The sequence below is a fragment of the Centruroides sculpturatus genome, unplaced genomic scaffold (genome assembly GCF_000671375.1).
Source record: "Centruroides sculpturatus isolate CEXI.00-Female unplaced genomic scaffold, Cexi_2.0 scaffold18, whole genome shotgun sequence".
NCBI classification, from domain to species: domain Eukaryota; kingdom Metazoa; phylum Arthropoda; class Arachnida; order Scorpiones; family Buthidae; genus Centruroides; species Centruroides sculpturatus.
The window spans coordinates 828,342-855,890 of record NW_019384302.1 but is presented as its reverse complement, the minus strand read 5'-3'; the positions used below and the strand labels follow the sequence as shown (position 1 = coordinate 855,890).

The 27,549-nt window shown below is 28.1% G+C and overlaps 1 protein-coding gene across 6 annotated transcripts in view; it reads right to left on the bottom strand.

Annotated features, from left to right (window-relative positions):
• Window positions 1–1,332: 1,332 nt before the first annotated feature.
• Window positions 1,333–27,549, bottom strand: part of LOC111615078 (GRAM domain-containing protein 1B-like) — a 117,963-nt gene continuing 91,746 nt past the window's right edge. For all 6 annotated transcript variants that reach the window (XM_023356501.1, XM_023356812.1, XM_023356693.1 and 3 more), the window contains exons 8-17: window positions 15,893–16,049; window positions 8,700–8,846; window positions 6,150–6,268; window positions 5,876–6,068; window positions 5,750–5,803; window positions 4,320–4,475; window positions 2,131–2,206; window positions 1,912–2,028; window positions 1,720–1,840; window positions 1,333–1,636 (exon numbers count right to left, since the gene is read on the bottom strand). In XM_023356501.1, the coding sequence (XP_023212269.1) occupies window positions 1,499–1,636; window positions 1,720–1,840; window positions 1,912–2,028; window positions 2,131–2,206; window positions 4,320–4,475; window positions 5,750–5,803; window positions 5,876–6,068; window positions 6,150–6,268; window positions 8,700–8,846; window positions 15,893–16,049 (1,278 nt within the window). In that variant the 3' untranslated portion in view covers window positions 1,333–1,498. The remainder of the gene's footprint in view (window positions 1,637–1,719; window positions 1,841–1,911; window positions 2,029–2,130; window positions 2,207–4,319; window positions 4,476–5,749; window positions 5,804–5,875; window positions 6,069–6,149; window positions 6,269–8,699; window positions 8,847–15,892; window positions 16,050–27,549) is intronic.

The following is a 27,549-nucleotide window of genomic DNA, read 5'->3' as shown; positions in this document are numbered from 1 at the left end:
CCATTCTGGTTCATAGATGCCAGATTAACAAACATCTACTGCATATAGGCAGCTTTAATAATATAAATGTAATCATTTTTATGAACAATTGCACACTAATGAGAATGCAGATAAACTGAGTTTTCATTTGGTTTATTGTGAAAAGTCCAAGTTGCTGTCACAAATTATAAATTTGATTTAAATTATTATAAGTAGAACTCTTTTGTATTAATTAACATAAACATTAAACTTAGACATTAAATTTATTTAACATCACATTTTACATAATTTTTTTATGAAATGAATAAAATAACTTATGTATAAATTTTCCTTCCCCCATTATACATTACTTATCTAAAAATTAATACTATGTACAATAAAACTGGTTTTTTTTTCACTAAATATCTAAATAATCCCAGTGACATGATTTTCAATTAAACTACTGATTGATATATATATATATATATAGATATATACAAAATGAAAGTAATCTTGTAAAACAAAGATATCGTCTGTTGACAAAAAATATAAATCTTTGGTTTGTGAAAGTTGTAATTTTTGATTTTTTCAACATCAACCGTCAAACGAACGGATAAAGAGAATCAAATAAATATAACATTCCATTCATTTAACTGTTTGGTACAAAAAAAAATTGTAAAACAAATAACCCAGAAAAAGTACCAATCATTGTTTTTTCAATTAGAATTGAAATTAAAACAAAAAAAAAAAATATGCCTTAAAATGAAAGTAAATACAGTGCTTTCTTTTTGTGCAAATAACAACAGTGAGAAGGTAGATAGATCTCTGAGTAAATAAATAAAAATTGCAAATATTAAAATTTTGGCAAGTTTTATCATGAGCATGTAATAAAATTTTAGTACAGAAATATATTCATTATATAAGATAGTGATTATTCTGATTTGCATTAATGCATGCACAGAATGCATGGTCCATTATGCTGCTCTTCAGACTTTAAAAAAATCTCCTAGAACTACAATATGAACACTTGAAGCAACTAACAATTCCATTTTTATAAATAACAAAATACACTGTCATAGCATCAATTACATATTTATTTGTTTCAGCCAAATACTTTATATGTAATGTTTCCTTATAAATTTCAAATTTTGAGTTAAAAAATTTTTTAGTGTTGCTTTATCATATTGTAATTTAAATTCTGTTATGCAGAATCTATAACAGAGCAACAAGTTAGATTGTAAATGTTATAATAAATGCTTTATGTTTTGGTGCCATTCTATAAAATAAAAAAATCTCTGAAAACATAAATAATACATTCTGTTGAAGCTGCACCAAGAATATATATATATGATACATATATATGTGAAGTTACTAATTTTTAATAATTAGCAGCAGTAATAAATGTTTTATTGAAATAAATTGTACTTTCATTTGGTGTCATTTTATATTTGATTATGAAAACAGAGATCATTTTAAATTAACCCACTTGTACTAATTTTCATGCTATAGACATTTTTGTTTTTCCGACGTTTGATATCGATCATTCGCTTTCCTTTTCCGAATCGACTACGGCAGATTCCGAATTGTGATTGTTATCCACGCTGAGAAAAGCCTTGAAAGTTGCCGCAGAACTATAAGTATCGATGCTACTCTTTAAATCGGACAGAGAATCTTCAATCTGTAAATAATTAAGTCGTCACACTTTTTATTGATATAAACAACAAATCGTAAATAAGATATAAATAAAATTTTATGTCTTACAAGATGTATTAATTTAATTATTTCTCCCAGAGCATCTTGCCATCTCTTTGTTTCCGCCCTATGAATTGCATCTTGCTGACGAAGTAATTTAATGAAATCTTGCTGCTTCAGTGGTGTCTGACTATTAAAATTCAAGAAAGTCTTTTAAAATATAGGACATAGCTGCTTAATTTAAAAAGAACAAATGCTTACTTATCAACTGGAAGGTCTAACCATTCGGCATTGCTATTTGAAAGAGCAATGCTCTGATCTTCTAATGACCATAATTTATAGAACAAGAGAACATTTAAAAGTACTAAAACTACTAGCCTAAAAATAAAAAAAAGTAAATATTAAATACACAGTATATATGTACATATGTATGTATATTAGTCAATACATTTTTAAATAAATCACAAATGCCATACTTACGTAATTAGTATAACTCTGACAACAAAATCTGGTGTAGAACTTAGCATACCTATATCAAGGCCAGATATACTTGAAGCTACAAATGATAAAAATTCAGTAGTTAAACTGGAGTAAAATTTTTTTCTGTGATGATAATGACTACAAAAATTGCTAATAGAAAACTTTATATTACTTTAAATCTAAATTTTACTACTAAAATTACACATTTACTGCTTTTCATCTAGAAATATACATCAATATTAAAAAATTATTCTTGGTACACAAATTCTAGTATTAATTTTGTAACAGAAAAGTTGACAAGGACTCTTTGTCAACTTTCCCAGTACTCAAACGAGAAGTTAACAGGACAATTAAAGTTGAATAATTTTCAATATACTACAATATAAAATTTAAATACAAACAAAAGTTTAAGAGAAGTAAGTTTGTTAAATTATAAGAAATTTCTCTATTTAAAAAATATATAAGTTTAAAAAACACCAATGTCATGGTGTTTTTTAAAGATTAGGTTAGGACAACACAAGGTTAAAATTGTATGTTATGAGATTTTATAAAAAATATTTTTATGTTGTAATAATTATTATGAAAAGGCAATTGTTTAATTTTAAGCGTAGAGTTGATTTTATAAAAAAATTGTAAATGTCAATAATGAGTAAAATTTTTATTAAGTCTGACCCAACTCAAGATACAACATATGACCCCCTTATTTCTTCCAACCATCAAAATTTCTCATCATCAATGCCCCATATATAGAAATTTTCATGCAGTTTCAAAAGTTCACTCAGTCCTGGGATATAATGAAAAACAGATGGCCCTATGTATACACAAATTCTTTTTTGGTAAAAGTAATTTTTACATTTTTGGGTCTTTGAATGTCTAAACATCAGTAAATGCAAAAAGAGCCAAGGAAGGTCAATACCACTGACCATACATCATACTTTCCCTATGTTATATTCCTATAACAGCTGGGAAAACAAAATATAGGATAATCAATAATACATAAAGATTGCAAATACTTGTACATATTTCTTAAAAACTGTTAACTTGCAAAGGTTTAGTCATATTTATCAAAATTCATCATTAATGAATCAATAATAGACAATTACAACAACATGGTTTTCAATGATAGAATAAGTTAAAAAAAAATAAAGAAATAAATTTGTATTTATTATTTAGTGATGGAAAATCATGTTTAGAAAAATTATGAAGTAAAATAATAGTTGTTTGGTGATGGTAATATGTGTTAAGACTAAGTGATGATTTAATTATTTTAAAGTGTGAGATCTATGGTTATCTTAATCGTAGCAAAACATTTTTGATACTATTAGAAAGGTCTTGAAGAGTGCTTTCCATTGATGATATAAATTCATAGGAGTGCAATTTAAAATGAGAGAGAAAATACATGTTTTTTTATTTTTTTTCCAAAAAAACCTTGGAGTTCTCAATGGCACTAGAAGATAGCTCATCAGAAAAGCCTTAAAACAAAACCTGAACAAACTTTAAATTAAGCAGACTTAATGTTCCATTTATTCTTGAACATAATGTATATACCATTCCAGGAGAAAACAATTCTGGAACTGAAAAAGAATAAGTAAATATTCTTTTAAGTATATCCTATACAGAAGCATAACGCTTGAGGGAAGTTAGGATGAAGGTTTTGGAGTTCAGAAGGAACTCCAAAATTTCATTGAAAGTTGTAATAAATAATCTTTCTTCTTAAAGAATAGTTTCATATTTTAACTAAAATTGATCATTGGTTGTCATTTACTAGTGACTACCATTGATTTTAGTCTACTCTAGTCAAGAAACAAAATGGTGATATACTCCAAGAGCTAACATCCCTACAGCTAAAGCAGTCAACATCAGATTCCCATGCCCTTTCCCTGACTTCTCTATGAATAGTTTTGTTCAAGCTAAATTCAAAATCATCACTTGTAAATTCTGTATAGATTATGATTCTTCTGTGTAAATAAACAATTCTGTGTATAAAGTTGCAGCTTTTATAAGCATATATATATATGAATCTAACAACTTCAGAAAAGTTTGCACTTTAACACTACAACTAGAGTTTTATTTTTATTTCTTGTTAAAATTAAATATTTCATTTTAATTTTCAAGTATTTTAAGTTATCCTTTATCTAAAATACTGATGTACAGATTCAAATTATCTAAAAGTTAACCTTAAACAATACCTATTTTGTGAATGGAAGCTTGTTGTTGCAGTTTATGTGGGACATCAGCATGTGCTTCTGTTTTTGTAGCATCTACTTTCATACGTTTACGTCTTCTAGGATGTTTTTTTACTGGCTGTTGACTTGATCGTTCTATTTCCTTGTGTAATGCAGTCTCTGAAAATATAAATCTTTATATTAAATACCAAATAGTTTCTTCACAAATTATAGTAATCTAGGCAATTAATCCTAAACACTAGCTTTGAATATATTAACAAAATACAGAGAATTCAAATTCATAAAATTCTGTTAACTATACCAAATCAGTTTATCATCAAATCTTACCAACAGAATTTTAATAATAATTCTGATTTTTTGAAATTTTTACAATGAATCTAACTTAATTTTTAATATTAATTTTTTACATCTTGTGTTTTCTCTTTTAGTAATTAATTTACAGTGGAAACTCAATTAACTGAAGTTGATGAAACCCTAGTCTTTCAGATAATCCAGAAATTCATTTATTTTTGTGTTTTGCATATATCTAGCACTGTGTATTTAACAATGTTTCACTTGATAAAGATCCTATAAGATTACAGGTATCCCTTGCTTAATGTGGGATTTGATTAATGCACAAAATTAATTGCTGCAATCCCTTTATACATGCAGCATAAGTTTTAATTTACATGGCTTTACCAGCAGTCTTTACTTAACATAGATACTATATTTTGATTAATGTGATTTCTGATATACAAAGTAGGATCGAGGGATTAATTAACTGCATTAATCAAGAGATACCTGATTAATGCAGTTAATGATTAAATTATAACACAGTTGAAAAATTCATCACTACCTGAACTTATTATTCTGTTTAGATATGTTTAGATACATAAATATTATTGCGTTACATATAACAATAGTAATAAGAAATGTTATTTCACATAAATAAGTCCTTTTCATTTTTGGAAACTAATCACCTTAAAATTCTCAAATAATTAACAAACTCACTAACAGATTTTGATAATACAAACAATTACTGGTACATGAGTATAACCAAATAATATGTTTGTAAACGAAGCACTGTATAATAGCCAGGGCTAGCCAGTGTGACACTATATGAAATAATCAGACATAGAAAAACAAGATAATAAACAGAAGGCATTTATAGCTTAAAATGTTGCCAAACGTTACTAGAAACATCTTGCATTGAAACTTAAAAATTGATAATTTTGGCACTGATCACATATTTTTGCTCTGCAAAGAAATTTACTTTTCTAACTTTACAACTTAAAGCACCTTTTCACAGACTGCACCATTATATATTTAGATGGTTCGCTTCAAAATAACATTTCTCATTTAATATAAAAATATTTTTATATGTATGAAAATTGCTTTATAAATTAAACATAGTGAAAGTTTTTTATGTTTAAAGTTTACAGAATTTTACTTACCTAAATCTGTACAGAAATCACTTAATCCTTGCATTGCACTTTTTTCTATAAGGGCTAAAATAAATAAAATTTTAATATTTATAACAAAAAACATATATAAAAAAATTTAACAAATAATATACATACATTTCACTAAACCCCAAACAGATTTTTTGTAGTGGACATAACCATGAACACGGAGACGCGAGTGACGATTTGAAACACGTGTGAGACAATAAAAAGATTTAACACTAAAAGTATCACTATATGGTATACCAGTATTCACAACATCACAGTCTATTATATACATGTGACCTGGTTTACTTTGTTTCAGCAAACGCTACAAAACAGATTTACATTAATTGAGCATCATGTAACACAAGAATTAATAATGATAAAATATTTAAATCAAAAATATTACCTGTGTTTCTGTAGTTTGAGCACTTTTGGCCATTGAATGATTTAAAGTAAGAGTATATGTAACTTGCCTCATTTTGTGACCAACATCCGGACACAACTGCCATAAACTTTCCATTATATCTGAAAAAATGTAATGTTCACATATCATTTTAAATAATCAAATTAACTACCATAAAATGGGACAACTTTGGCCAATTTTTTAAAGAAAACAGAATTAAAATTAATACACATGAAATTACAATTAATATAGTTTAAATAATAATAATAGCAACTCATCAGTATCTTACATTTGTGATAGAAAAGTTTTAATTTTTAAATCACTCAACTCATTTTCTTAAAAATTATGTGGTGGCCACAGTCACCTTTATGATAGGGTGAATATGTCCTGACTTTGAAAGTGCATTTTATGCTACATTTCACCTTCTATGAGTTGAATATAACCATAAAAACACATTTTTAAAGCTTAATATTTATTTACATTATTCTTTTCAAATTTAAAACTTTATAAACCATTAAAAACTATATAAAACAAAATTTAAAAATTCTTATTATTCAAAATATAATATTACAAATAGTATCAAAATAATTATTACAGACATTTTGATCACAAAGATATTACTGAAATTATTTTTCTCGTAACATTAACAAAAATATTTTTATCATAAAGATGGCATTTTTATCAAAATTTATCACATATACAAATTTTTAAAAATTGTATATGAAAAATTTTTATTACAAAATTATGAATATTTAAAATAAGAGATTGGCATTTTTTTACCAACACTTTTTTCATTTCAGAGATTGAAAATATCCCTCACTTGTTAAGAGTTTTTGGTTCTTGTATAACCTGAATTATATTTCTATTTTCATAGTAGTATATATCTTCCTTAGTAGGCCATTCCAATAAGAATTGTTGAGTATCACTGTGGTAACTATGGTACTTTTAGTCTACAATATTTCTCAGAGTATTACAATATTAGAGTCTCTCAATATTTTTCTTGGAAATTTTGAATCCTATTAGATCATCCATGTTAATAATGCAATCTGGTTCAATACCATCCAATATATGTGTGAAATTTTTGTGAAACTCTTCTGTAATTTCAGTAGAAGTTGTACCGCTTTCTGCCATGATATTAACAGATGTTCATATAGGTAGCTCCTTATTGCATTGTAAAAATTTTTTTATAAAATCATATCCAGGTAAATTATCTCTAAGCTGACATATTTTTGTTCCTTTATGTTCCAAACAATTCCAAATAATTCAGTTATTGTAATGGAAAATCCAAATTCTGATGTCATAAGCAGACAGTAACTAATGAGTTTCTCCTTTTTTGTGGTTGAAACTGTCTGACATCCTTGTTTCAAAGGACGGTTTCCACTAATTTTATTTTGTAAAGTTGTCCTTGCTTGCAACATTGAAGTAAGAACTACTTCCTTGTGACATTCTACAACATTTGGCAGCTTCAACTGTGACTTGTATTGTTTGTTTACTACAAACAGCGTATTATCTTGCCCACTTTAGGCATATAATGCCTTGACATTATTTCTAAAAATATGACAACATTGTTATAAACATAATATAATAATTCATTCATATAATACTCAAAACAATCAAAAACTAACTTTTTCTGTGGTCTGTTAATTACATCTTACTGCAGGTTACCATGACAGAAAACAGCACCATCTACAATCTTTTGATTGCAATATTTGAAGACAAGTTCGCCCATATAGGGATCATCATTTTTTACTTTTGCGTTACTACAGTACATTTCTGGCGACCGATCTTCCTTTCTAGGCTACTAGCCGCCAAGAAGTTTAAAAAAGTCCTTTTAAAAACACAAAAAGATATCCAATTAAAAACACAAAGATTTTCTAAAATCAGAACTGGTGTTATATGAACGTCTTTCTTGTTATCATCTGTACTTTCTCGGGGATGTTTCAGCCTTTTATCCACAGAGAAGAGAGCGCTGGAAAATGTAGATTAAAAAGGTTCCCCCTGGTGATGATATTTCACAGTCATAATTCGTAATTTTTTTGTCCAATGGTTCTTTTTATTTTCAAACAAAACAATTACGAATTATGACTATAAAATATTGCCACCAGGGGTAACCTTTTTAATCTACATTTTCCAGAGCTCTCTTCTCTGTGGATAAAAGGCCAAAACACCCGCTAGAAAGTACAGATGGTAACAAGAAAGATGTTCGTATAACACCAGTTCTGATTTTAGAAAATCTTTGTGTTTTTAATTGGATATCTTTTTGTTTTTAATAGGACTTTTTTAAACTTTTTGGCGGCTAGTAGCCTAGAAAGGAAGGTTGGTCGCCGGAAATGTATTGTCTAGAATGCAAGAGTAAAAAATGGTGATTCCTATATGGGAATTAAATATAACAAAAGTAAATATATAAAATTCCTGAGTTTTTGATAATGAACAAAAACTTTTTTGGTGTCCAGTGAAAGTGTATGTGAAATCACTCCTTCACACACACTTCCATTGATAAAGAAGAATATCAACATGTTTACAATAAAACTAGAATTGGCTTTAAAAATTTACCATAAGTCTTCCTTGATTCTAACAGATCATGGTAAAACTTTGAACCCGTAAATAATAGTGTAAATAACTGATCAACAGGTATAGGAAACACAGAATCCATAATTTCTTTCCCTTCGTGATTATGACCCGTACAGTGAATTTCTCCAGCTACAGAAAACAAAAAATCAATTAATACACAAAACTAAATCATTCTTATATGAAATGGATTTAATATATTCTAATTTGATTAAAAACAATTTCAATTAACAATATTTTGGGCAATATTTCAACAAAATTATTTAACTTACATATAAAACAGTTTTAATCATTTTAACTGATAATTGGTTGTCAACAAATCTTCATTTTATGAGTTTTTAATTGTGGAATCATGTTAAATTCATACAAATCTAATTAAATTTCAGTGTCAATTGAATAAAAATCAAATTTTCTGACAAATTAAGTTTTTGCAATCAATAATACAGTGGGTGATCGGTTAATGAACAGTTAGAATAATGAACACTTTTGCGAAAGATTTTTATGTTCAGACAATGAACACCTCACAGAACAAACACAGAAGTAGTGACATAAAATAACGAATATCGATTGGTCTTCTCTTGTCTTCAGACAACAATTCGAAACTTTTCGGAGCGCGGGAGATGCCAACGTTGACGCTTAACCTGATATATACTGATCAGATAGTATTCCTCCGAACTTTTAAGCTCTTCCTTGTAATTCCAGCCTTTTATTTTTCTAACAGAAACAATTCGTTTATAGTATTCGCGAGACTGTCAGGTGGGAATTCATTAAGTTTTGCGTTGGTTTTTATTTTCGAAAGGTGAGAGTATAATAGCAAAGATTGAGAGTGCCCAGGCAGAAGATGTTTGATGTTGCTGGGCTGTAAGGCTTGAACAGGTATACAGTAGGCCAGAGTTCAATCTTATCTAAGAAAGATATGTATAATCAAGAAGACTCAAGCAGCTAAAAAGTAACAAAAATCACACCTGAGAAATAAAGAACATTGAAGAGCTCATAATGGAATCTGAGACGAATCTGACAACAGAAGAATACCAAGAAACGCAGCAAAATACATTTTCTTCTGAAAAAGAGTATTAATGCCAATATCTGCTCTTAAACATCTTTTGAACAAGAGGGAGGATGTCAGAACAACAGTCTTAGAATGGCATCCAAACCAGGTTGAGGTTAATAGGCTTGGGAATCTCTACAATTACAATGCTATTAATTACTTCTGAAAAATCCTGAAGAAGAGAGAAAAGCAATCGACATTAGACAGATTCTTTAACCCCCACAAATGGAAAAACAACATGACTGATAAAAATGCAAGACTGTGTATATATGTATTTTTATTATTACATATAAATAAATATAATAAGAAAGTGCATATTTTTTATTTTTTGGGGTCTCCAGAACGAATTAATCAAATTCCCATAAAAACCTATGGTAAATCAATAATCGATTAACGAACAATTCAGATAGCAAACAAAGTCTTGGAACGGATTATGTTCATTAACTGATCACCCACTGTATAATTAATTGTGTGCATTTTCTTATTTAAATAGAAAAGTAAAAAATATATTACCACATCATTTCTCAACCTGTGGTCCAAGATAATGGGGCAAATGATCCACAAGCAGACTTTATATTAATAAAGATTAAAAGTTTGTTTAATGATAATTCACTTTTAGTAGTTTACTTCCAATTTATAATTAACAATTTCCATACATATTAAAAACATGCTTTTATCTTTATTATGCTATAAATGGCACAGTATGTCCCAAATGTTGGTAATATCTACATAAGTTTAAAAAAACTTATATAGCAAATTGAATTTTTTCAAACATTTTACTAGTTCTTGGGCTTAAAAAGTTGAGAAATACTATCTTACCATAATTTTCTGCAAACAACACACATGTTATCTGTGTTTTAAAATAAACTTTAAACTGGGTGCAAGTTAAGTGTCACTGCAGATTATTTACTGCTCATCAGTAAAGGCAAGATTGAAATGCTTGCCAGTGATCCTCCATACTCTAACATTAGATCATTCTATTACAGTGTTAAGCTTCTATTCTCAAACAGAAACAATAATCTGCATTATTCTTTTAACATTAATAAATTTAAACACTTATGCTAAATATTTAAATAAATTTTTTTTAAAATAAAATAGTTTTGTCAATATTAACTGCAGTTCTATCTACCAACTTTTAGTGCCAATCTCTGTTTTTATTTTACCATTACACCATGATGAAACAAAAACATAATTCTAACCATTCAGTTCATTACTTACAAGTTAGTGCCAATTATTGAGTTTCTCCAAAAACCTACCAATAAAAAAGAAGAGTAAACTTGAACATCCAACTGTTGGTAGATCTAAGAATTTTGACATATATAACACTGACACCACCATTTTGGCACTATGTATGGACTGCCAAATCATTTTTATCTGGGAGGCTTTGTTCACTGAAAAACTAAGGTCCTGCAACAAACCCACATTGAAGCTCTCAAGGCTATGACTCATGACCCAACATGTTAGAGTCCTCGGTCCATGTTTCAAGACGGGTAAGGTGGGTGACCAACCTACATGCCGCAGACCTCTAGCATCACTCAAGTGAGTACACCCAACACCGCCTGGTCTCGATGACCCAACCTCCAAGACCTTCAAAATTTGGACTCCTGACAAGATGCCTGCTGGGCCACACTATAAATCCTTAATTAAGTAATATGTAAAGATGACCACCACTTCTTCAATGTAATCCTTTTCATATGATAAAGTGGTGCTAATCTACCTTCTATGAAGTTGACTACTATGCATCATTCAATTCATCTTTTATGTTGAATTTACATTTCATAATCATGTTCCATCTAGAATAATCTAAGAATTTTATTTGCAAAGCCTAGGACAATGTAACTGCCATGAGGCAGGCTGCCATTTTTGTCACTGTTAATCTCCAGCCCCACCAGTCGACGTTGGTTGACCTTAAGAATGTTAAGTTGCCACCCTGGGACCCAGATACAAAATTAAAAGAAGCCATAATGCATAATGCAAGAAATAATAAAAGTTAATAAAAAGTATGTATTAAATAACTACCCAAATTTAATATATAAAAAATGATATAATCACTTTCTTCTTTACAGATATGATGTAAAAAATATAATAATCTATATGAAATTTCCTTAAATTAAAAGTATTTTTGAAAAATGTTCAAATAAAATATGCAAATCTAATATATGTATTACCCCTACATTATGCAATAAATTAAAATATACAGTTCTTAAAAATAACAGCACAAAAATAAAAAAGAAAAAACAAACAAAGCCATCATAGTTTATAGATTAAAATTTACATGTCAGTTCCCATATTATTATATAGGAGAAACAGGTAGAACTTTAGATAAAAGATTAAAAGAGTATGAAGCCACTATAAGTCTTAAATAGAAACAATCACCATGGTATTTATCATATATACAATACAGACAGGATGTATGATAGATAAAAATTATATAAAAAATTCTTACATCGTGAAAGTTTAAAGAATATTTAGAAATTTAAAAATTTTATGTGAAGAAAATACTTTAAATACTAGTGAAGGAATGCAAATTACCAAGAAATGGAATGGGCATTTCCTTCCAGTGATTGGATGTATAGTAGAGCATCGATTATCTGACCCCCGATTAACCGTCACATTGGTTAACCTACCATTCTAGTCGGCAAATTTCAAATGTCCGCTAGTGATGTGGCACTACAATATTTGGCTATATCTTGGCTACTTTAATATTATTTTTGTTAAATTTTTGCGTGTTTTAGCTGGCATCAATGACTCAACCTTAGAAGGGAGACCAGTATTTAAACGAGACTCAATTTTCTAATTATGAGTGGTTGTTTGTTTCACGAGCAATAAAATAATTTTAAAATAATTTTTAACGATACAATAGCGACGATTATTATTTTAAAAATATTTGTTAGGCTAAGCATAGATGAACATTCAACGCAAAGTCGGTTAATAGAGATATACTAATAAACTAATTACATGGGATATACTAATATCCTAATATACTATACTAATAATGTATTTTTTTCCTTCTCTTCGGTTATCCGATTTTTTCAGTTATCCGACCAACCTGTGTTCCCAATTGAGTCGGATAATCGATGCTCTACTGTAATTCTAGAAATGTATTAAACTGAATTTGTACAATAATGTTATAATGTAATGTTTGGTTTAAAGAGTGACAATTTGTTAAGTCAGTCCAAATCATTTTTGGTTTAACCCTTCGGTGGGCGCCCTCGCGGCAAATTACCGCAAAATAATAATAAATTCGTTTGTTTGATGTTGTACTTAATTATTGTGGAAATACGTCATAGTATTCTCTCTTCATATTACAAGTTACAATTTATCTTTGAAATCGGGTCAGTTATGCTAACCGTTTAGCTGTTACTGGACTTTGAATCAAGTCGTACCTAATTTGCGTTGTAACTGCCGCTATGCGCCCTGTCATGTAACTAAAATATCAGTATACGTTTATATATATGTGTTTAATTTTTTTAATAAAGTAAGTCAATATTTGCAAGTTTATTAAATAAATATATTAAATTAACACTATTGTAAGTTTCTATAAATTTTTAAATTTATATTAGTTTATATTTTTCAAAAATATAAGGGAAACAAAGAGCAATCCAAAGTAGCGGCAAAAACCTAGAATTTGTTTTATTTGTGGCATACTCAAAAACAATAGGAAAAAATCAATTTGTCAGAAATGAGTAGAAATATTTGCAAGAAGAATCGGAATATGGTGATTATATGTGCCATGTGTGAAAGTGAACATCTCATGAATATATAGTGACTATTTTTATTATCTAAATATTTTATAAACAATTTGTTCATTAAAATGCCGTAAAAATAGTTTTCTGGTATATCTGAATCATATTTTCAAAACGATAATTAATTATTGACTTAAATCAAGTAATATTACATATGCGGTGCAATTGCCGCGATGCGCCCTCTCGTGAGATCCTGAAAGGGGCGTTCCCCGAAGGGTTAAGGAGTTGCTATTCATTATCATTCACTTTTTAATGTATTTGTGTTCATATTTTGTTATGTATTTAAATATATGATTGCTGCAATACAATGTAAGGAACTTTTATTATATTTATACAATCTAAACAATTTTGTTTTCACATATATTTTAAATAATTTTACAGTTACAGAAGAGGGCTATAAAATGAAAAATTGGCCCAAAACGCATTTAACAATGTATGCAACCAAACAGATAAAATAAAGTTAAGATTTCTGTTTCTGTATCACTGAATTGCTGAGTGTTTCCACACATTTACAAAGGCAAAATTGCTGAGTTTAAAGAAATATTTAATATAAAGTATTAGTTTGTAATCCCAATAGTAAAGAATTAATTTCACATACTTAAGCATTAAAATTAGTTTATAGAAGTTTTATTTATTATTGACCAATTGATCTAAAATGCAGATTCAAATTTTTGGTGGCCCACCAGTGGCCAAGTAGTTCTGTTCCCTGAACATTGGAGTTCGGTCGTGGGTTCGCGCCTCACCAGGATGGGCTGGCCACATGGAGTTTTCCAGGTTTCTTGCACATCTGTAACATATGAATAGGGGCCAGATACTCTTAAAAAGACTTCCCAAAAGGCATCTCCCCTAGGCAGATTGCCCAAGTGTTACATTGCCATAACTTAACAAATGAACAAACAAACAAATTTTTGGTCCCATTTTCATTGATAAATGTGGTTGGTTATTTTGATGTAAAAAGAGATCAAATATTTCAAAATTAATAATAAATATAAACACAATACATCTATATAGGGGAGACTATCTGCTGTTTGACATGATAATTAACTTCTTCTTTTTATCTTATAGAATTATTGCAGAAATATTTGCATACATTGCCAAGGTGATCAGTTATTGGATGTGTTTCACGTGATAGCTAGGTGTACTAGTTTAGGAAAACTTTGTGAAAGTATTTTTTATGTTTATACTATTTCATTTGAAAAATTTTTGGAGCTTATTGTGGTCATTTGAGTAGAGTGACATATATTCTGATTTATTTTGCATATTGGAGCATTCGATTTTGCCTAGAGATGGTGTTAGTTTTTCCTTTAAATGTGTGTTCGTGGCTAAGAAATTTTGGGAGACTATCTGCTGTTTGACGTGATAATTAACTTATTTTTTTTTGTCTTATAAGTGGATGTAGTCAATTTTTTATGTAATTTGTTTTTTATTGTTTGGATAGTTCTCCCAACAAATTTTATGTTTTATGTTGATATTTTGTTTAAAATATTTTTGCTTAGTATTGGTATTGTATAATTTGTATTTTATTTATGTATATTCTGTTTTTTTTTTTTTTGTTCTCTGTATTAATTCATGTAGTATAATATTACTGTAGTTTGTATTGTTGTATGTATTCCCCACGTCATGGGTTTTCCCAGTATGTCTAAATAAATAAAAAGTAAAAAAATAATAAATACATCTATATACATTACTTACTCATTGTAATTTTAATTAATTAGCTACACAAGACACAACAGCAATGATTCATCAGCAATCAGTTATTGCAATCTATCATGCTATCAACATATAAAATATAAAATATGCACAAAATCTACGAAAATAATAAGATATGCTTTTTAGACTTAAATTAGTTAAATATGCTTTTATATTTTCCAAAGTAACAGGAGTTGTTTATTTATTTACTTTTTTATTTACTGAAGTAACTCCTGTTAATTCAGTAAATGAAAAAGTATATTTAAGTAACTTAACTGCTATTGCTTTACATGACTCCAACTCCTGTTATAATTTCAACAAGGGAAACCTGGGAGAAAATATTTTTTTTTTAACTAAGTTCTGCTCCTTAATAATAGTTATAACATACTAAACTAGACTTTTAATATGATAATAGACTTTTATATTTCCAGTAATATTTCTGGTAAAAAAAACTATAAATTTTTATGTATATTTTGGTAAATTTTGTCTATTTGTAAAAGTTATACACTATATCAATCTGGAACAAAATAAACTTATTTGTAAATTTGGTTATAAACTGATGATAAATAGAATAGATTACATCATCGTTGCTTCTAATTTTAAGCAATTTAAGTACAACTCATCTTCATTCATTTGATATGAAATTACTTAGATATTTAAAAAACAAAATAAAAGCTTCATAAAAGTAAAATTACCATCCAGTCCATCCATCTCAGATTCAGTAGTATCACTTAAATCAGTAGGATATTCTGATGATTTCTGCTTTCCTAATGATTCTTCCATATCTACAGATGGATTTTCTGTAATACATTCAGTGACCTCACAACTTTCTCCTGTACCCATCAAAGATTCCTAAAAATTAAAAAATAAATTTTATTTAAAATAATATCAAACATCTTCCATTTGCATGTATTTAAATATAAATAACATATAAAACTAAATTCAATAAAAATCTGCTAATTTCTTATATTGTTTGTGTTCAGATTTACATTCTTCTTTATCAGATGATATTTTATATACAAAATATAAGGAACAGAAAAACAGTAAGTTGAAAAATTGAACAATCTGAATTCTAGAGAAAGCTTTTTTCTATCAATAATTCAAATAGAACAACTTTTTAAAATATAACTTTGAAGTTTTACTTAATTTCATCTTATTTAGAAATTTAAAAATTTTGAAGTTTGATAACAATAACTTAATCTCTTTTTAAAACAATCATATGATTCAAATACAGATATCCCCCTGTACAACATGACTTCCGATTTCGCTCCAACATGGTTTCAGATATCCTCCATACAAAATTTCACAATTAAGTGTAAACTTTGTTATTCTACTTTTTTTTTTATTCAAGCAAGCACACATCATCTCAAATTTGCCCATGGATTTTAGAATATTGAAATTTTCAAATTATTTTGTGCTTTTGGTCAGATTTATTTTAATGAAAACTGATAGGACAAGGAAGAAAAAAATTGCACTAACTTTCCTATCAACCAGGTGTCATTGTTGACGCTTTCAGAATTTAGCTCTTAAAACTGTCTCTGTGGTTTCTTTTCATAGATTAATCTTTATATTTAGTAAAGTTTATTTAAACATTTTTAAGTAAGTTCTATTAAATATTTCTTTTAACTGTAGGTAAGCAATCATTCATAAAATGACAAACAAAATATGGTGGTATCTCAGTACTCAAACAACTCTGTATTCGAACAAAAAATTCTGGTAAATGTTGCTCAATACTTAACTGAACAAACACAACCTGCTAGAACAAATTATTGATTAATAACATATTTTTATTGTCATCCATAAAAAGTTTTTTATGATAAAAATAAAAATAAACCAGCAACAAGTTTCTCAACTTTCCTGGCAATATTTAAAATTTTGGTGGCACCATCTGTTATTTTATTTAAAAATCTTGTTATATTTTTAACTGTTATAAAACAACATAAAGCTTAATTTTGAGGATAGTGACAGGCTTTATAAAAATTGTAAATGCTAATAATGAGTAAAATTATCATTAAGTCTGACCCTACTGGAGATACACACAACCCCATTATCTCCCCACCCTCTCAACCTGTAACCATTAAAATTTAATAACATCGATCCCCTAATACATGTACCTCCATGCAAAATTTCAAAGATTTTTCACAAAAAGCAAGCACAGGAGTCACTAAGCTTCAAAGAAAATGAACAAATTGTGCCTCTCACACAAACATCACATCCACACATACAGAAATTACTCCCAAATGCTCAAATTTTTTGCATTTCTCTCCATTTCAAGGTGTCCTGAGTACAAAAATGTAAAAATCTTGGGTCGTTTTTTGACCAATTGCCATACCTTTCCTGTTATAACAGCCAGGAAAGTAATATGAAAATGTTGCTGATACTTCTGATAAAGATCAACAAAATAGCTGAGATGATAACGATACTTTGTGAAAAGAAATGCTCTCGTTTAACTAAAATTAATATTAATGCATAATACAGTACTTTTAATTGTGATTGTTAATTAATTATTGATTGAAAATAAATTATCTATTGCTTTAATAAACATATTTCCCTTAGTAATGAAAAGAATAGTATACTTTTGCTAACTTCTGGAACATAACCCTATATTTTGCATTAATCCTTTGTTTTGTATAGCACCAATTCGTATAACTCTGCACTTTTTTGGAATGTAACTACCCTGTTATACAAGGGATACTTGTATATCTATTTATAAACTACAATTGTTATAAATATATATATTTTCTAAATATTTTGTAACTTATGATATTGTCTACAGTCAAATTCATAAATTTATCTTACCATTCTTTCTTTAATAATTAAAATCAGATCTATTTAAAGTTTTATGAAGACTATTTATATTTTTAACTATATTTTATGTTATTTAACATTTCTTAAGTCTATTATACTATTAATAAAAATAATCTAATTATAAATATTAAAATACAAAATAATTGACAAAAAATGAACATATTTACATATCAATTTACATACAGTAGACCCCCTATAACATGGTAGATAATTCCGTGTTATATGAATTCCGTGCTGTACGAGTCACTTAGATTTTACAAATACATGAGCCATTCACAGCCTGGCACACATATTTGTAAAAACTAAGTGACTCGCACAACATGGAATTCATATAACACAGAATTATCTACCACGTTATAGGGGGTCTACTGTATTGCTATACATTTACATATCAATATAATTACTAAAAGACAACCTCTGAGCAGTTAAAAGCTTTTAATGCAAAAGAACATTTTCTGCCATGTAAATGGTCATCTTTAGGTTACACAGTTCAAACAAATATAAAAGACAAATTCTAGAACAATGGTTCCCAATTAGTTTTTCCTGTGTACCACTTCAAGAAAGAGCTCAAACTTGCGTACCCCTTATAGCAGAAATTCATATTAATCCCATTTATAATATTCACACTAATATTATAAATTCGAAGGTAATTCTGTCTGTTACCTTTTCACATCTAAACCACTAAACAGGTTTTAATAAAATTTGGCACAGAGATAGCTTACAGGTTGGAGATGGACATGGGCTACATTTTACTGTGAGAAAATATCTTACTCCCACAAGAAAATTTGATATAATGCATGCAAAGCTATGGGTAAACAGCTAGTGATAAATAGAATAAGTTTTTTTTTTACATTTATTACATTTAAAATACAATTCTAATAATAATGAAAATATCATAAGGTTATTTAATTTTAATGTGACAAATGTGCACGATTTTCTTTGCCCAACTTTGTAAAATCTGGTTGCTTTTTGGTCAGCTTCAGCCTCAAGTCATCTTCAAGTTGAAGTCAGTGACAGTAGTTTTCATGTTTGTCATGGCCAAAAATCCGCTCTCACAGAGGTATGTTGTGCAAAATGGTAGTATATATTTTATTGCCACTTCGCTGACAAGATGATGATAAAAATTGTACAATTAACACAATTTGTGTTAATTGTACAATTATCATTTCTTGCGTAAGAATTTCATTTAGGTATTGTCACAAATGCATTTTTTTGATAAAATTTCGAGAATATTTTTAGTTATAAATAAACGAATTTGTGCATTCGACATCATATTGTAAATTGCCGAATTTTTGATGGTCCACCCATTATTTTTTTGATTGCTTCATCTCATGCATTTAAATTTTAAATCAACCAATTTTAGACTGCTGTGCATACCTCTTCACATAATTTCGCATACTCCCAGGGGTACGCATACCACTAATTGGGAATCATTGTTCTAGAATATATGAATAATACATATATCATCATCATCATCGTCGTCGTCGTCTTCAGCTTATTCTACCATTTCCAATTATGGTGTAGCTTGCCTTATATACGCGTCTTCCATTTGTGCTCACGCTTGTCTATCATTTGCTTCTCTCCACCTTGTTGTGCCTGCTTGTTTCCTTGTCATAATCCCATCTTAAGTTTTGATGTCTTCTGGGTCTCTTGATTCCTCGTGGATACCACCTTGTAATTCTCACGGATCATCTGTTGTCAGTCCTTCTTGCCCGATGTCCTGCCCATTGCCATTTGAGAGACTTAATTCTGTGGATTACATCAGTTACCTGGGTTTTCTGCCTAATCCACTCTATTCTTTTGTGATCTCTCTTTGTTATTCCTAGCATGCACCGCTCTATTGATCTTTGGACAACTTGGAGCTTCAATGTTATTTCTTTCTTTAGTGTCCAAGTTTAACATCCGTAATTCATGACTGGTAATACGCATTGATCAAACACTCTCTTCTTCAGGTGGATTGGCATTCTGGACATGAAGATTACAGAATTTCATCCAAATGTAGACCATGCTAGTTTGATCCTCCTATTGATTTCTGGAAGTAGTGAACCAGATTTGGGTATTACTTGTCCCAGGTATATATATTCATCTACCATTTCTAGTGTGATGTCATTTATTATTATGTCTTGACTGTCTACCAGTTCATTGTACAGTATATGATTTTTGTTTTTGCCAAGTTCATGTTAAGGACAATTTCATTGCTAACTTCATTTAAATCACTGATTTCTTCTTGTAGTTCTGCAAGATCTTTTGCTATTAGGATGATATCATCAACGAATCTTAGATGGTTGAGGTGTTCTCTATCTATAGATATACCTTTGTTCTTCTGGTTTATTTTATGGAATACGTTTCCTAGGGTTTCCATGAAGAGCTTGGGTGATATTGAGTCTCTTTATCAAATGCCTTTGGCTGTGGAAAATTCTGGAGTGTCATCATATATATATCCAAACAAAAATATGTGGGATGTAAAAGAAATTACTCCAAGTAAAAATTTATGACAATTTAGATGGCTGTCAAAATTTTTCTTAGCAGTTTTTCTTTGATAAAAGATAAGCTTGGCATTCAGAAGCAAAATGTAGAAAACAATAATATGGGAAAAAATCTTGTGGGTACCACTTCCAAGTGCCAAGTTGCCAAATGCAGTGCCAACCAATGTGCCACCAATCAACGTTTTCAATATGCTGTTTAGAAAAATCATTATAAAAAGTTTTAATTTGCATAAATTTGAGCTTTTGTAATTCTGAGTAACATTTTCAATAAAATTCATTTGTTTCCAAGCAATTTTATCTTTATAAGCATAAAATTAAGCTATAAAACTAAATTAGCTCTATGGGGAAACTCCCATAAACTTTAACCTAGCAATGCAGAAGTTTGGCCAGCACATCACTGATAATGAGAAAGGCTAAGTTTAAAACCTGAGCTTTCTAGAGTCAGTAGTTTTTCCTCTATGAATGTCTGCAGTACTGGCTGAAACAGGCCCATCTTTAGGTGTGGGCCTACCAGGCCTGGGCCCAGGGGCCTCCAGATATTGGGGCCTCCTAATATTTGAGATCTTGAAAATATGAAAAATTGAATAGAGCAACAAGTAATAAAATTATTATAAACAGTAAACAATCAAAAGATATGTTTGATAAATTTTATTAAACATAAATATAACAATATGCTTAGCAGAGAAAGCTAATTGAAAAAATTTATGAACAAATTCCTCCTGAACATTAAATTACTTCAGGTGTTTGGGTGTGGAGAAATTGACTCCCAAAAGTCAGCAACCCTGATTCTTGTATATATAGTCAGTCAATGACTTTTTTACTTTGCAGGGAGTCACTACCATAATTCCTGACATGCACATGTGGTTACAAAATATTCATAAGTAGTAATTAAGCATCAAAATAATAATAAAATTACAACTAACAAAAATACCACATACATATATATTAATATTCAATCAACCACCATTTTAGCAACCCAATATAACTCAACCTCATTAATACCTAAAAATTAATGTAAAGAGATCTGCTATCTAAATAGCATGGATCCCTCCAAAATTACTCCACCTCACTTAGTACCAAAAAACAGAAGTGCCAATTTACCCAAAGATACATTTTATTATGCGGTTTTACACTTATTCATGCCTTTATGTTTCAAAAGAAAATAAAATGTCAAAACATTTTAAAATTTTCAAATGTTAAAACTGAATTCCAGGCATGTTATGTGTAAATTTATTTTCTGTTTGTGCCTTTTTCAAGAATAAACACTGCAGTTAAGAGTGGCTGATTCAGTGGAGCCAATGCAATGAATCAGAAGTAATTCAACCCTTTATACCCTGAGGAGATAAGAACTTTCTAGGTATGGAAAGTTCCTGGAAACAGAATTAAGACTGACTTTTCTAGCAAACCAGAGATGAAGTGTAAAATGTGATTTCATACTATTTCATCACAAGCAAATAAGCTTCAGATGTTACTGCACATGGAGGAAATGGAAAGTGATCTGAAAATAGGTTAGAAAATAGCATAGTTGCAGTGTTTTATTTTTTTAATTGTTAATATTATGGACAATTTCACAATTTTTTAATCTCTTTTAAAATAAGAGAAGTAAGAGTTAAACATGAGGAGTAATAATAATAATGATGATGCTAATGATGCAGTAAAATAATGAATCATGTTACACATAAAAAGCAAAAAACTAAAATTCCAAAGATTCAAACCTACATCGTCTAGCTCCAGTGCCTAGTGTCATAACCACTTGGCTATAAACACTCAGGAATGTGAAACTTAATTTTCAGAGACCCAATTTTTGGAAGTGCTTGAGAAGCGGGTCCTATTATTTTGGACAAGGAGCTATTTGTGTTTAAGACTACATGCTCATCTAATTTTGTTTGAATTGGCAACCTGACTGTCTGGCCTTCTAGTAAAATAAAAGTGACAGCTTAGTATGTTATTGATACTTTTTCTTTCCAGAAGCTAAACTGATAAGGCTACCAGAATCTGCATTACTGTAAATAATTAAGTAAAATGATGGCAATGAACAATTTGAAGTGACAAAAAAAATTTTAAACTGGCAACATGGTTAGCAAGATTTTTAACTTTTCCAGAGCATCCATCTCTGCAATTCCAAATCCTTGTTTTAACAAATCATCCATTAATTATGGAAGAATTCATGATATTACACAAAGAATTTCCCACCTTTAAAGAAATGAATGTAAATGAAACAGTGGAAGTTACCAGGAAATCACACAAACTCTAAATGGCTTTTTAAGTTCAGAAGATGAAGCAGTTAGTGCCAGCAAAGAAAACTCAGCACTTTTAACAAAGTAAGTGCAATAAAATCTAAACCAAATAAAGATCATCTTAGAAGAACAATCAAATGATGCTAATGTGATCTATCACTTGTTTGATCTAAATGGATACTGTGGATAAAATAGAAAAAATGATAAAAAAGATTGTGATCACATGTACTGTATCTCTATGGTAACACATTTTCTTGTGATACAAATGAAAATATATTCAATAAACAAGACATCATAATATATAACTGTATAAGTTTATTTAAAGTAATGTTATAGTATCATCAACAATATTCTTCCATCACTATCATAAAAAATGATATTTTCATTTCAAGGATCAATATGTGTTTAGAGTAAACACAAAACTCTACCAAAAAGCTGAACTACCCTCACACAACATGAAAAACATACTGGAACAAATGTGGGTGTTATATCAGAAATTGGCATAATTTAAAAGTTAAAATTCTTTTTTTTAAATACATCAAAGAAACATAGTTATAGAGAACATTTATGGTATAAATATTTAATTTAGTAATATTAAATTAAACAATAATAATCTATTAGATCCTTAGTAATATGCTGTTCATAGCCTATATATCAATAAATAAAACTCTCTCCAGTATTTCTTCTTCATTCATAAAGCATATGCTAATGATATTAAACTTGCAAATAGCTGTCTGTCATCATTTATTACAAAGCAATATTAATAAACTTAATACCTTACTTAAGAAGTTAAACTCTAGCAAGACTAAAGTAATGATCTACAGCCTGGCAAGAGCACCAACTTGCAATACCTTTTTTATCAACAAAGATTAGAAATAGTTGACGGAGTTCAAAATTTAGGTATAATATTTGATTCAAAACTCACTTTCAAACTGAATACAGAAAATTTAATTAAACGGGTATCAATTCATAGGGGAATGCTTTGGCAAAACTTTAGAATAATTTCCAGTAAAAATACTCAAGAGTATTATTTTTCACTAACACACAGTCTTTAATATACTATGCCCTGTCTATTTGGACTTCTGTTCTTCCATCTACCTTAAATAAACTTTATTCAGAATTGACTAAAATTTATATTTTACTTAACAAACTTTCTAACCTTCCATTTACAGATTGCCCAGAAGTTGCAGGTGTACACCTAGGTTTACCCAATTTCTATAAACACATTGAATATTTTGATTGGATATATACTTATAAATTTTTTAACAGTCTATTCCCATCCTAATATATTTACCTTCACATCCCCTCCATTAATATTAGAAATACTGTGTGTTTGTACTATCAATATTGTTGTCTTAATATTACGATTAAATCTTTTTCTTACTGCTACCAGAAAACTGCCATAAAAATCAAAGATAAACTTTATATTAAATTCACTAAATTTAAGGCTGTTTGCAAAAAATTGCTTTATTTTATTTAATTGTTTTATTTATTTTTACAATTTATTCCTTTTATTTCTGTTTTATTGCATTTTTTTATTCATTTTACTGGGTCTGTTGTTTCTTTCTTGTATGGGAGTTGGCAGTAATTGTCTTAATGACATCACCAGTAATATTGTAAATAAATAAATAAAATGTTCATTTTTAAAGTCAGATTTGTATAAAACTATTATCAGTAACTGTAATCAATTTAATATTAGTAACTGTAATATTAAATTAAATAATAGCTCTAAAACAACCTAAATTTTTAAAATGAATAGAATTATTAAGAAAGATTCTACTGTAAGAAAAATTTATAGATATGACTATGGATTACATGTAACATCATCACGCTATTCAAGTACTTTGAAGAAAAAACAGAACTGCATTAATTTGTTAAAAGAGTTAAAAATATTAAAACATGTCAAAAATGTATTATGCATATTATTAAATTTATAAATTATATGCTAAATATTTTTAATATATTTGATCAAACACAAAGTAAACAATAAATGAAACTGAATTACACTTAAAAAATATATATAATGAAAAATGATATTAAAATACTTTCCACATTTGCTTTCTTAATCCTTTATTATTAAATCCAATTCTCACAATTTCAGTTCTACTAAAAACTAGTAATAAGAATAATTTCTAAAAACTGAAAATATAGAAATTTTATTCATTTTTTTTAACTCTGCAACTGATAAGCACTTATCAGTCAAAATATATCTCAAATTTTTAAGTGCAATAGTAACAGATCATGTAACTCTTCCTCAAGAAAAACTTATAATTATATACTTTGTTAACTGTTGCAAGTTTGCACAAATAAAGCCATATAACCTACACCACTATATACCCCACACCTCTTAAGCAGTTCAAAATGTACCATCTTATTACACAAAAATTCTGTAACAAATCATTAAATGCCAAATTTTCCTGGCTACACCTTAAATACCTATTAATAAATAACGCAAAAGAATTTGTTCTAATCCCAGACCAGTATCTTGTACTCATATTAATAATTGTCATAATTTTAAAATTCAGTTCAATTCAAAAATTATTGCAATTATTAACATTTGTACAAGACAGTGGCTAACTACCTACTTTTGAAACAAAATCTCTGTTAATAAGCAACTCCATATTTATATCATTCATAAGACAAAATTTTAATAACAGAATAATAACTTTTTATTAAAGAGTCAGTTTATTACTTGATAAAACTTTTTTGAAACTATTTTATCCCATTGCCAAATCTAAACTTAATAGCAACATAAAAACGAATGTAAAAGCATAGAACTGTCGCCAGTCAATGAACACAGATTTAAAATAATTTATGAAGATTCTAATAGCATGATGATTTAAACTTAACAAACAACAATTTTGATATAGAATACAGAAAGTAGAACATAATTTAATGTTAAAAAAATTCAAACTTAATATTTAAAATGACACAATTAAGACAAATAAAATAAACAACAAAAAATGACAGCCAAAAGTCTGCTAAAAATGCTCTTGATGACTTATGACAAAGAAATTAAATAATAATTTTTTGAAAAATAAAATTTAATAATAAACTATTCTGAACATAAATAATTTAAAATTTGATCAAATATGTAATATAAAATCTTTTCCAATCTTCAAAAATAAATAAATTTAACAAAAAAAAACTTACAAAATACAATTTTTTTTAATTTTGAAGCTTTTTAAATAAGCATTTAGTCTTCACAGGAAATTAAATAATACAATATGAATTAGAAAAACATTACAACAAAAATTTTAATTTAATCTACTTATTTCATAATACATAGTTAAACAGCATAGATCATCATTTTAAAAATATATTTATTAAAAGAATAAAAATAAAATAAAAAGAGATCATCATAATAATAGTAATGTTCAGATATAACACAATAATAGGAACATTTATATAATAATTTCAATTCTTAAATTTCCATATCTTTAAGAAAACTTTCATAAAATCACAAAGAAAAAAAAACATTAAATATCATTTAGATTGAGTGCAAAAATTAAAAGCAGATAAATTTGACAAAGATTCATAAAAAGAAATTGTTTGAAAATAAAATACTATTGAAATATTTAAACATTAAAAGAGTCTTAAACTACAATACCTGATCACAAAAGTTAAAAAAATTAAAACATTCTTTGAAAATTTCATCAGAAGGACTATTAAAAAAAACTAGAAGTGTAGATAAAAATTTTAAACTCTAATTATTTAAGCTGCTTTTCTATTTTTTTTATTTATATATGAACAAGAAAAACTGTAAAAGTTTGTTGTTGTTGTCGTGTTTATTCTAAAATAAAGAGACGACAACAAACTTTTACAGTTTTTCTTGTTCATTTTTCATAAAGAGACGACAAACTTTTTGTGTTTCTTGTTCATTTTAAAGCTTTAATTACAAAGCTTTAGCACTGAAATAATTTTTATAAAGATATAGTAAATATATTTATAATTTTTTAAAAACAATGATTTATTTTTAACATAATAGAAAAATAATTTCTGTTACATCAATATCTTCAAATTTTCTTTCAATAATAATTAATTAATTATAAATGTAGTTTAAGAACTAAAATTTTAATCATTCTATTTTACATTAATTATTACTTTTAAAATTTTCACTATAGCATTAATATATTTTCTTCTTTCTCAATTTAAATGCAGTATAATTTTAGGATAAAAATAAATATTGCTTTTTATAAACAGCTAGATTATTTTTTAAAGAGAAAATACATTTCTTATTTTTATAGTTTGACAAAACAAAAACCATACCAATATGACAAGTATCCAGAACTGATATTCATTAAATAGTTTAATTTTAATAAACTCCCAACATCGAAATCCATAGCTTGTCAGACACAACATCCAATACTGAATAAACTGCATTGATAATTTCCAAAATATCAAAGTCCAGATAATTATTCCATTAATAAAAGAAAGGAATCTTAACATACAAATAAAATAATTCTCCTCCATAACTGTAATTTTCTGAAAAAGATTAGTCATAGCAGAAATGGCCATTTTATTTTATTGATTTAGTTTACATTAGTGAATGAAACCAGCTGTAGCTTCTGTTTTAAACAATTAATTATCTCCATAAAGTATGATTTAATTTATATATAACTGCACAAGTGTAAAATTTAATATTCACTTTTTGTATATATTTTGATATGAAAAATATAACTTTCTTGGACTCTCATTCAACTTTAATAAGATAATATATAAAATTATTCAATATAAGAAAAATTTCTAGTCCTAAATTAGTATAATTCAAGTGTATCAATATAAAAGTTAGCAATTAATGTTTATAAATATATGTAAATA